Genomic DNA, 12,274 nt, shown 5'->3' on the forward strand with positions numbered 1-12,274 from the left:
ATGTCTGCTTCTTCTCTAGACTCGACACTAGTGTTACACATTAGCCTGGGGGTCTTCTGACTGTATAGCTTATGCATTCATATACCGAGTGCCCCACAGTCTCTTATGCCCACATCAGGTTTGACTTGTCACATCAACTCAGCATGAGGAAGGTACGCCACTCGAACCTGCATTTCATCATCTGCACACTTAAACTACAACTCTGTTTTGAGATTGATTAGGAGGATGATTAATTACTTGAGTTTAACAGAGCACACTTTGCTGGGGATATTTTTGTTTGCTTGAAGCATTCTTGACCAATTGTTGCAAAGGGAGAAAGCAGCTATTATGGCAGCTTTTTCCTTCAATAGAAACTTGTGGGTTTAGAGTTTAGACTGGAGGCCTTGTTTTGTTGATATGTAGTCAGGGGTGTTAATTTCTGTGTTTTGCTCTTCTGGCAATAATGCAGACTCTTGCTGTATGATGATGCTCTCTGCCTTTAGGATAAAGGATTGGCATAGAAAGCATGGTTGCACTGCCGCCACCCACTCTGAGTACAGGATATTAATTTTATACCCAATACTGAAGTTTTTCATCACTTCATTCATTTTATCATCTTTTCTAAATACAGCCAACACTAGCTGTTCACCTGTAACTTTGTTTTAGGTTCATACTATGATGTAACCACATAATCAGAATTTATGGGAACAAATGTAATAATTGAAGAATTAAGCACTGAAAAACCCATATCAGTCAACCACTAATCTGAATATTGGAAGTTATGGCCCTAGGATTATACACTGCATGCTTTTCTATGTGATTATAATGCCAGCCATTACATGCAAAGTGATATTTGTCATAACATACTAAAATGTTTCAGAGCATTTCAGTTATGAGTCATGACAACTGTGAATAGGAACATAACCAGCCCTAAACCTTAATGACTGCATTAAGTTATATAGCATGTTATTAGCATGTCATAGTTCAAGCCCAGTCCTGTGCTCGAGCCCCTCCATTATGAACAGCATGCTAAATCAGTTTAGGCTCCAGGACTATATGAACCAGTGAACTTGTGAAATACAGATATGCAGATATATACTCTACCTGTAGTGGTAATTGTGCGTGAAAAAGTTGTTTCAAATTCAATTTTGTTGAATCAATAATCTTTTAATTGAAAATATGAAAAGAAAAAACAAAACAAAAACAAAAACAAAGCTTAAGTGTGTAATATCTGTGCCATTAGCGTCACCAAAAGGGACTGCAAAAATAATCACTGTTTTCAAACAGATACCAGAAAACTCCCCTTCTTCCATTGGTTGTACAATCAGAAAGTCCCGACCCTAACACACAACACTGGTTGAGCCAATGTTGCTGTGTTGGGCTGGTCAGGATGCTTAAACAAAAAGAGGAATGTTTGCCACAAAGCCACAGTCTGACACTTTTAGTTGAAATCAACCACAAATGGCTTACTTTTAGTTGACCCTGCATATTAACCTGGGATATGAGAAATAATTTTAACAAAAAAAAAAAAAAAAGTACAAATTACACACTTCAGCTTTAAAAATTTAACAGTGATACATAAGACAAGTTTTCTCTATTCTTTGGGTCACTTTTTATATGAGCCCATTTCTTTTGCATATAGGCACAGTAGCACACCCAAACACATGCAAAATGCAGTATTGTAGGCTGTAAACATGTGCATTAGCACTTACCAGAATGTGGTTTTGAAAGAAGGGTGTCAGGCAACAGCACACATCTGCATAACCGATTACTCCAGTTGTGATTTTTTGGACATGTTTTATTTGCCCTGTGACATCTGTGAAGGAAATAAGTGATTAACAAGGAGACAGATGGTAACATTGGATAAAAAAAAAAATAAAAAATAATCTCACAACTGAAAATGTTGGTTATAACTCAGAAACTGATTTTTCAAAGTCACTTCTCTTTTGATCACAGGCTGTGTGTCTAACCTCACTGCAAATTAGCCTGTCTGCTTTTAATGATTCAGTAATAAAATGGGCAAAAACTAAATCTCTTTTTTCAAAGAGGACATTGAAAGTGACTTCACTGCCTAAAAAAGAACAATGTTTTATTCAAATCACTGACTTAATTTCTTAACTAAACACACCTCAAATGTAACATTGTGAAAACACAAATTAATTAAACAGTTGTGCCACTTTAGTGTGTCCACTTTGCCATCTGCAAAAAGCAGGTACATTTTCTAGTGATCATGGCAGCAGTAATTAATCAAATAATTATCAAATGATGTAGAAAAGCAGTGCATGCAGTGCAGTAAGTGCACTTTCGACATTTAAAAAAACAAGCTAAATCAAGTGCTTGAATTTCAATGGAGGAGCGATGCTGTACAATCCCAGCAAAGTAAGATTGTGGTAGTCTGCTACATCCTCTACAACCTGGCTCTAACAACCAGCCTGCAAGATGGGGAATTGCGGTGTGTAAACTGTATTAAGCACTATTTTTGGTGGGCCGTGTTTGAGGCACAACCTGAATTGCATAGCTTCTTCAGTGAATCGGGTGCTACAACAAAACAGACTGGGCTTGAAAATAAACAACGCTATCAGCTGGTACAATTTTCATCGTTTTATACTGTGTACTTGGTTTTGCTTGACTCTGTAGATTCTGTCCACAGGAGGGAAGAGTAAGTGTGATTTAAGACAGAAGGAAGGAGGGAATGATTCTATCAGAGTCCCTTACTTTCCTGCTAACCAGTAGCACATGGTGGAGTTGGCATGCAGGTCATATTGAATGATTAAATCATGAGCAGTATGGGTCAGATCCTTGAAGACCTTTCAAACAGCATATTCAGATGCCACAAAATCAAAATCTCTCTTAACTGATATTATTTAAGAACCTAACTTTATCCAATAACAGGTCTATTATGAGACATGACTGAAGAACACTCACATGGAAACCTAAATGTAACTTCTTTCACCCTCATTTTGCAAGTTGAAACATTCACCACACATTTCATGTCATAGTTGTGCCAGCCAACTACAGTATGTAGGGGTGGGATTTACCAGCAGTGAAATGTTTCAAAATGTTTTTAATATAAATAGTGTTATTCTTTGAATGTTGTGCAATACACCAAGTATTGCAATTCAATTCTGCAATACAATGCAAAACTTTTGTGCCTTATATTTGACATTGCTTGCAAAATACATGTTTCACATCAAGCTTATTCTTCCCTGTAACAGTGAATAAATCTGAAAAATTTTAGTGCAAACAAAGCATCATCTGTGAAGCCAAGCTACTGGTTTTGCCATCACATTTTTTATCCACTGTAAAATGTACTTCATGTGGTAACATCTAAATTAACTGGTTTCATTCAGTTCAAAATGTTATTTATTCTGACTAAATCCACCTGACAATTAGGTACACCAACAAAAGTAAGTTTTATTGGTTAAATCAAGTAGAAATACATCCTTGGGTAACACTTGCAGTTACATTTTTTTTGTATGTATTTCTGTCCTAAAATGAAACAAAGACAGAAATTTAACAACCAGGGCAGTGGACTTTGTTATATGTAGCAAAACAAAATGGTATTGAAATATCAATGCCTTGTATCAGTGTATCAATACAACTTTGTGGCATGAACAACTATGACACCAAATTTTCCATCACCTCGACTATCCATCATTGACTCTGAGGAGGGCCCAGACTTAACTTATAGATTGTCTTAAGCCAATCTCCTTGTCTGCACCAGTATCCATCTATTTTCTCATGGCCTCAGACTTTAAATCCAGGCAGCAGCTACTGGGCAATGAAATCACAGGCTTTCCCCAATATAAACTTTACTCTGGCTTTTCTTTTTTGACATGAGATGAATATCCAAAATTGGATGGAAAGTGAATGCTATTCTTAGAATGGATTGAGATTGGTGTAAAGTGTTTCTTTGCTTTCCCACGTGTGTCCAAGTGTGGACTGCAATTCGTCTGAGACTTGATATTGCCTGCAGGCAAGAAAAATGATATGGAGCAACTCATTGACAAGAGTCTTGTTCTATTAAACTGTGTGAAGATGTAATTCCTGAAGCCTCTTTGAATTTCAAGGCTACCTTTTCCATTTGCATTGAGTGTGATCAGTGTATATGCATATGGTTCTAAACATCTGCTGTGCATTTACATACATCCACAGCTGTAAGGCATCTATAAACTTCAACACCGTGGGGCCTACTGAAATCTATTTTTAATTATGTCTCCATCCATAGAGCATTTCACTATCAATGTTGGGAGCCAAGCCATTAACAAACCATTGATTCTACCTCCCAATCTTCTTTAATTATTAACACAGAACAAAATCTCAGCAACACCACTTGAAACAAGCCATGTTGTGTAGTCTGCAGTAAAACTGCCACACTCCATACAGTCCAGTCTTGACCCCTAGCAAAACAACATCCACTAAAAATCTGGAGAAACTGGTCTGACAGAGAAAGAACTGTGTTTGAAATTACTAAACCGCATACGCTGTGCATTTGAAATTTTTTTTTTTAAATAAATAAAAAAATCAGTTGTTTGAAATGACTAAACCTCATACTTTGTGCATTTGAAAAAAAATAATAATTCAGTCAGTGCACAATTAATAATTTTCAGTAAACAATGGACAATATACAACAAGAACAAGGTATGATAAAAGTTCTTCCTCCAACATCTGACCCTATGGCAAATATCTAGGGATGTTTCAAGTGCACCTGGGAAGCTCATACTGTAAGGTTGGGCATTTGTTGTTATGACACCTTTCATGATTACACATCCATTTAACATCACAACTAGGCAACTCAGGTATTTTAACATTTCAGAGTTTCATACTGGTAAATATGACTTTGCTTGCAAGTGAACGTAACTCGTAATTACTTATAATTCTGACTCCACTGGAAGGCTGTGTGGTTGCATAATGTATATTGTCTTGCATACTAACTCAAAAAACATGCATTATACAGTAAACACTTCTTTACTACATTGGGTGTTCTTCCAACATCCTGTAAAGTGTATGCACAGAAAAAAAGTTATCCTAACAACAGGTTTTATTCAAGACAAAAAGTACAAAGTATTTATCATGACTGAATCAATCTAAACACATTAGGTTAAACCAACAAATAAACTTTTGTTCCTTGTGGTAACAATTAGAGGGTACCACTTTTTACAGAGTTTGTTTACTTTAAACTAAGCCATTCAAAAAGTAAATTTTGACCTACAGACCCCTCTCTCTCTAAATTTATCCAGAGGAAATGCCAGTCATGAACAAGTTCATGGATGGAAAAAAGACAGAGTGAACAACCAGGTTGGGGCCCTTTCTGCTCTCTATTTGCAAGCCTGTTCTCCTTAATGACCTCCCTCCCATTCTACCACTTTCCTCTCCCTCTCGTTCTGTAAGTTTAAGTGGCTTGGGCATTGTGTCAGTTCCCTAGGCAGATCTGGCCTCAGAGTAATCCAGCAAAAAAAAAAAAAAAAAAAAAAAAAACAGGATCAGATGTGGATTTCCCCTTTAGATCAGAGGGACACGAGACTTCACAGTCTGCCCCTCAACCTTAAAGCTGGAAGATATCCATGTATGCGTGCAAGTGTGTTTTCTTGTGTGTTTATATGTGTAGCCTCACACCCTGCTGAGAAATTACTCAGATGTAACAGCTCCAGTTATAGGTCCACTACCATTAACCTCCCTTTGCTAAAAGGTGAGTGGTCAGGACCAGTTAGCATGACCCAAGAATGGATCATGGGGAAAGGAGGACCACTCTCATGCATAGATCAACTCTCCCTACCATTCTGTCTGCCAGTCCATGAAATCACCACCTTTTCATCAAGACAGCATGGGTGATATATTACCCATGTAGAATTGTTTGTCATTATGAGGGCACAGAATGAAAACTTGAGCCTGATCTTGAATAAGCCTGTGACCAAAGCCTATTGCTTTATGGCAACAAAGGCAACAGTAGGTTTAACTGATGCAGATTGACACAGGAGTCCACGAGGGCTGCTAGGAGGTCCCTAAAACATTTCATAGATTTATATATATATATATATATATATATATATATATATATATATATATATATATATATATATATACACACACACACACACACACACACACTGATCAGCCACAACATTAAAACCACCTGCCTAATATTGTGCAGGTCCCCCTCTTGCTACCAAAACAGCGCCAAACCACATCTCAGAAGAGTTACTGTAGACTTTGTCAGTTCAAGCCAGTCTGGACATTGTCTGTTGACCTCTCTCATCAACAAGGCATTTCGTCCACAGAATTGCTGCTCATTGGATGTTTTTTGTTTTTGGCACCATTCTGAGTAAATTCTAGAGACTGTTGTGTGTGAAAATCCAAGGAGATCAGCAGTTTCAGAAATACTCAAACCAGCCCATCTGGCACCAACAATCATGCCACGGTTCACTGAGATAATTTTTTTCCCCCCGTTCTGATGGTTGATGTGAACATTAACTGAAGCTTCTGACCCGTATCTGCATGATTTTATGCACTGCACAGCTGCCACTCAATTGGCTGATTAGATAATCGCATGGATGATTGTTGGTGCCAGACAGGCTGGTTTGACACAGGAGCCCAATGTCTGTGTTTCTTTGCCCACTCTAAACTTTTCTTTTTGTTTTTCTGTTTCAAAAGTGGCTTTTTCTTTGCCATTCTTCCCATAAGGCCTGCCCCCCTGAGTCTTCTCTTTACTGTTGTACACTAAACTGAACTGGTGTTGAGTGGGTAGAATTCAATGAAGCTGTCATCTGAGGACATGTGAGGCATCTATTTCTCAAACTAGAGACTCTGATGTACTTATCGTCTTGTTTAGATGTACATCTGGCCTTCCACATCTCTTTCTGTCCTTGTTAGAGACAGCTGTCCTTTGTCTTTGAAGACTGTAGTGTACACCTTTGTACGAAATCTTCTTTTTTTTTTTTTGGCAATTTCAAGCATTGTATAGCCTTCATTCCTCAAAACAATGACTGACGTTTCTAGAGAAAGCTGTTTCTTTTTTGCCATTTTTGACCTAAAATTGACCTTAAGACAAGCCAGTCTATTGCATACTGTGGCAACTCAAAAACAAACACAAAGACAATGTTAAGCTTCATTTAACAAACAAGTGATGGCTGCTGGAAATGGGGCCTGTCTCGATTTCAAAAAGTCAAAAATGACTTTTCTTCAAATAGTGATGGTGCTGTTTTTTTTTTACATCAGTAATGTCCTGACTATACTTTGTGATCAGTTGAATGACACTTTGGTGAATTAAAGTACCAATTTCCTTCTGAAACAGCTAAATCTGTACATTATTCCCAGATTTTGGCTGCCAGTGTGTGTGTGTATATATATATATATATATATATATATATATATATATATATATATATATATATATATATATATATGTAAATAATAATAATAATAAAAATACAATTGTTTAATAAAGTAACATTTACAGAATTTGACATATTTGATATATATATATAGTACATTTTTTTCCAGATAATATTTTAATAATTTATTTTGACTGAAGTACAATTACAATATCAAAGCCAATTATTTAATTTTGCTAACAAAAAGTTGTTGTGGCACGGGGGGGGCGTGGTCATGTGTCGGTCTGCGAGATCGTCACCTGGGTTATGATTACTCTAACACCTGTCTCTGATTATAGTGATGGTGGAGGGAGACCTGAAAAGGCATGCCAGGGCATCAGAGCAGGGGGAGAGAGCACCAGGGATGAGCTACAAGCAGAGCTACACAATTGTCCCCTTTTTGAGTTGGCTATAAGCCGTGTCAGTGTGACCTTGAATAAAAATAAAGAGACTGACATTAACTGTTTGCTGTATCTTGACTCCTCCATTGCCCACGAACCTAGAGCTTTCACAGTTCAATTTTACTCTTACTATTTTTCAAAGTATCTATACAGTATACATGAAAATGTGTAGCTGCCTTTATGTTTTAGGTAAGGGGCCCTATCTAAGGGGATCATTATATCTGTCCTTGGCATGAAAACTTTGAAAACCCTTGTTCTGCATATGATGTATGTGGTTATATTGCCACTACGGAGCAACAAGCTTGCCTTTACGACACCGTGCATCATAAACACCACTGAATGTCAGTCCGCCATGCATTCTACACATCAAACATACCATGCAAGCTATTCAAACAGATGTTGGCATAGTTAGTGATGCGGGTTGTTTACCTACAAAAAGAGAAACAGGTTGTTGAATATCGGAACCGTGTAATAAAGCAAATTGTAGATGTCGCGCCGCAATGGTTCAGTGGTGAGCTACACATGTAGGTTCCCAGTCTGTTTTCAATTACATATGCTCAGTGGCATAAGACAACACATTCTTGAGGGGGGGGATAAAAGGACTTTTGATATGGTCCACACGAGGTGGAAGACAACCTATGGGATGACTCAAAACAGATGAGTCCATTTAGTCTGGCGAGGTGTCAGAAAGATAATATATAACCCAGGACAATTTAGAGAGCATGTTCCTAATATGACAATACTGCCCTACACATCCAGAGGCTGCATTGAAATCTGTGTTCCCTCCTCAAAAGTAATTCAACCGAAAGGTCAATAAAGCCCACATGTTGTTTGTTATGGAGAGCTGTATCGTTCTTTGCTGGGGGCAATCTGAGGAGGTCTGTAGTTTAAATTATTTACATTTAAAATTCTGAAGCTGTTATAAATATACATTTTCCATATGTTAAAGTAAACAACGCCACCAGGGATGGCCAGCCTGCACTTTGAATCCCATTAAAATGTCAAAATGTAGGTAGACCATCCTCGATCACATAAACACTTACTGTATTTCGTCTCATCTTCACTCTTAATTTCTCAACACCAGAGATACTACATGTCATACCTACAATATTGGATGGCTAAACATTTATATTCCAGTAATACAAACTTGTGTAAGAGATTGCAATCAGCTACTATGACCAGGAGATATTTAAACTTAACACAGTGGGGATAATTCACTAAAGATTAATTGCACCTGCTGATAAGACTAAATTCTGCCAGGAGTGTCATTTATATTCACTTGATCTCTGTGTTGTTTTAGCACCCAATTCACTTAAGGAATTATGCACATCAGGTAACCGTGGAATACCACTATCTAGCATTTTTTACTGGAACAGTATAGCATTGATCCACTACAGGCACCTGAATTAGCCTACCAGGACTCAAAGAAAAACATAAACATATCTGCATATTTGCAACATTATTTGTACATACTTGTACATATTGCGGCAGTTTCCTTGTGCAATGGACACTTTAGAGGCACTAAAACAGCAATTACTTTTACTCCTTTTCACACAAAACACGAGTAGAAGGGCATATTATCAGTTAATAAACATACTTACTCAAAACATGCATGACTTGTAAGATGATAGATTTTAATATCTGCATAACATAATTAACTAGACTTTCATTATAAGGTTGTTCAGGTGCAATAACTTTGTGCAGTAGCTCAACTGATAAAGAGGTGCACTTGCAATGCAAAGGACAGGGTATGAATCATGAACACGTGAGTCAGCACATGACGAAAAGTGTCATAGAAGCACCACAAAATGGTGTGGTTACTTCAGCAATTGCATTTATCTCACATTTGACACTATAGGTTAGGTTTAGGTTTAAAGTTTAGGGTAGTGTTGATTTAACCCCTCAAGTATAAACCTTAAAAATCTGATTGAGGAAATTTAACATATTTTTAACACCACTTAAAGGACATTTCACCTCAAAACTGCCACGATATGTGAATGGAGCAACGTTATATCACTTTGCTACACACATTTATATATATATATATATATATAAAGCAGGACACATTTTTTCATGAAATCTTTTCGGAATTAGCTCTTTAAAATGCTCGACAACACTGCACTTTTAGATACTGGACAAGTTATAATGCTCTTCTCCATTACATAATGTAATTGCCAGAAAATATAAACAAACATCTAATTTAAACATTGACATAATTTTCTTATCACCGGCTGCTTTCCACAGGCAGTAAAATGTTAATTGCTGCAGGCAAAGTCTAATTAACATACTATTTGCTCTTTAAAGTTAGACAATAACATAATTTAAATATGGTGCAGTGCTATCTCAGCTCATATATCATTGCATGTGGTTAGTGAATAAGATGCAGGTTTTCACGCTGAAATACAGCACGCAAAAGTGGCAAAATTATAAAAATTACAAAATATTTTGTGAATTCACACTAGTATAAGGGAGTAATATACTGGTCATGAATCTGGCATGAGCATGTTGTTTGCAATGACATGGGGCTTTGTTTCTGCTGCCATTTGTGTTTTCCTTATTTACCAGGGCACGTTTCTTGGAGAGTTTTGGTCTAGTCTCTATAGCTTTCCTTAATAACAAATAAAGTACAGTGAATTTTTACTGAGTAATTTCCTCTGCATAAACAGCACGTGGGATGGTGTTTCACTGTTTCCTCAAAACTAACTGTCTTCTGATTGGGCATATTGGCATTCACACATTCTATGTGTGTTAGTACTGGATACATGGTTATATAAGAAGCCTGTAGTTTACAAAAAAGTGTGGAAAAACAATAGTAGACTGATGATTATCTGAATAAACACATCCATTGGCATATGCACATTCGACAGAGCAGCTCTAGGTCAAATGTCATTAGATAACAGTCTGAGCTGTGTTTGATAGCCTCAGTGATGTCTGAATGTTTATCCTCTGTGTGAGTCTCTTCTTCCTAACATAGTGAGTCATCACCTCCCAAAAAATAGAGAGTGAGAAAATGCATAACAAAACCCTTGCCAACTGCTCATAATCACAACCAGCCCTCTGCCATTGCCTTGCACAAACCTTGATAACACCAATAGCTTTTATATGCTGTATTAGCCTCCAAGACCACACATTTGAGGTTAAATGCATGCATGCCCAATTCCTCCTTCACGCCAAATAGTGTTGTGTGGTTTGCAACATCCTTTGATTGAATAGCAAGTCTTTGAGTGCATTTACATGCAAAATCTTACACTGATTATGCTTAATAAGCTGACAATGTGTGGGGTCATGTAAACTCTTTAGGGGTAAGGTCATAAGCAATTTAAGCAAAAAAAAAAAAAAAAAAAAAAAAAAAAGATTGGCATGTATAGATTTTTGGCCATTACCCCAAATTTCACACTGCATGTAAACACCTTTAACGGCGTTCTTACCAGCTTAACTAACATACAAAAGTGTTTAGCGCATGTCTGTTTAAGAGTTGACGTCAAAAGCAGAGAAAAATCAGATGATTTCAAATCTCAACACGTTTTTTATACGTTGATTTTAGGTAGTTATTTGTGTGCATGTAAACACACTATGTTAGCAAGCTGGATGCCTGATGTATGCGAACCACCCCAGGTTACCCCCCCCCCAGCAGCACATAGTGAGCTTGCCTTTATCAGATGGCACAGGTTAGAACAGGATTTTTCAAAATATGAGATAAGAATCAAGCTGAAATCAAGCATTCAGAGTTGACCTGGAGTGATCTTGGATTAGTCTGGCCTTGGAGTCAGATTAAATGAAAAATGTAATGTTGAAGAACCAATCCAGAGAGCACACTATACATTTTTTTTTACCAGACTGCAAACAGTGTCCCCAGCACGGCTGTTGACCTTTATATCTGTAAAGACTGCTTTACAGACAGCTGTAAATAAGTAAAAGTGCGTAAGAGTCAAAAACGTCAGCTAAAGGTAAGCTATCGTGGAAGCCGCGTAACTGCATGTCTGCATTGAACTCTCAGCCTCTAAAAAGTGGCATCTCACATACACAGACATTATGCTGTCCCCACTTGTGTGAAAGCACGAGAGGAATGAGGAGATGAAGTCTCAGTGTATCCAGGAAACCAAAACAACATATAACACACTTCCACAGTGCAGGTCGCCCTAGGAACACATCTGCTTTTTCTTAAGGAAGGCCTGGCTGTGCTGGGTGATAATGCCTCTTCCCTTTTTATTCCCCCTACTGCAAATCACTTTGACAGGGGATGGCTTAAGAAAAAAGAATGCTGAAACTCATAACAATAAACAGTTCTTTTCTTTAGTTCATTGATGGACTCATAGATTGCTGGAATAATGCCATTTTAACATGTGAAATGAATAATTAAAGAGATAGTTCAGCCAAAAATGAAAAGCTTGTGATCATTGACTCACCCTCTGTCTTTCTTTTTCCATGGAAAATTAAGGAAGAATGTTAACCTCAGTCAACATTGCCTTTCATTGCATCTTTTTTTTTTTTATATATATATTTTTTTTAAAATAAAATTAAAGT

The 12,274-nt window shown here is 37.2% G+C and overlaps 1 protein-coding gene across 2 annotated transcripts in view; it reads right to left on the reverse strand.

The window, feature by feature from the left end:
* The window catches only part of LOC127445445 (vascular endothelial growth factor C-like), a 91,199-nt gene that overhangs the window by 11,313 nt on the left and 67,612 nt on the right, over positions 1-12,274 (reverse strand). For both annotated transcript variants that reach the window (XM_051705526.1, XM_051705525.1), the window contains exon 5: positions 1,692-1,795. In XM_051705526.1, the coding sequence (XP_051561486.1) occupies positions 1,692-1,795 (104 nt within the window). The remainder of the gene's footprint in view (positions 1-1,691; positions 1,796-12,274) is intronic.

This window comes from Myxocyprinus asiaticus, chromosome 8, assembly GCF_019703515.2.
Source record: "Myxocyprinus asiaticus isolate MX2 ecotype Aquarium Trade chromosome 8, UBuf_Myxa_2, whole genome shotgun sequence".
NCBI classification, from domain to species: Eukaryota; Metazoa; Chordata; class Actinopteri; order Cypriniformes; family Catostomidae; genus Myxocyprinus; species Myxocyprinus asiaticus.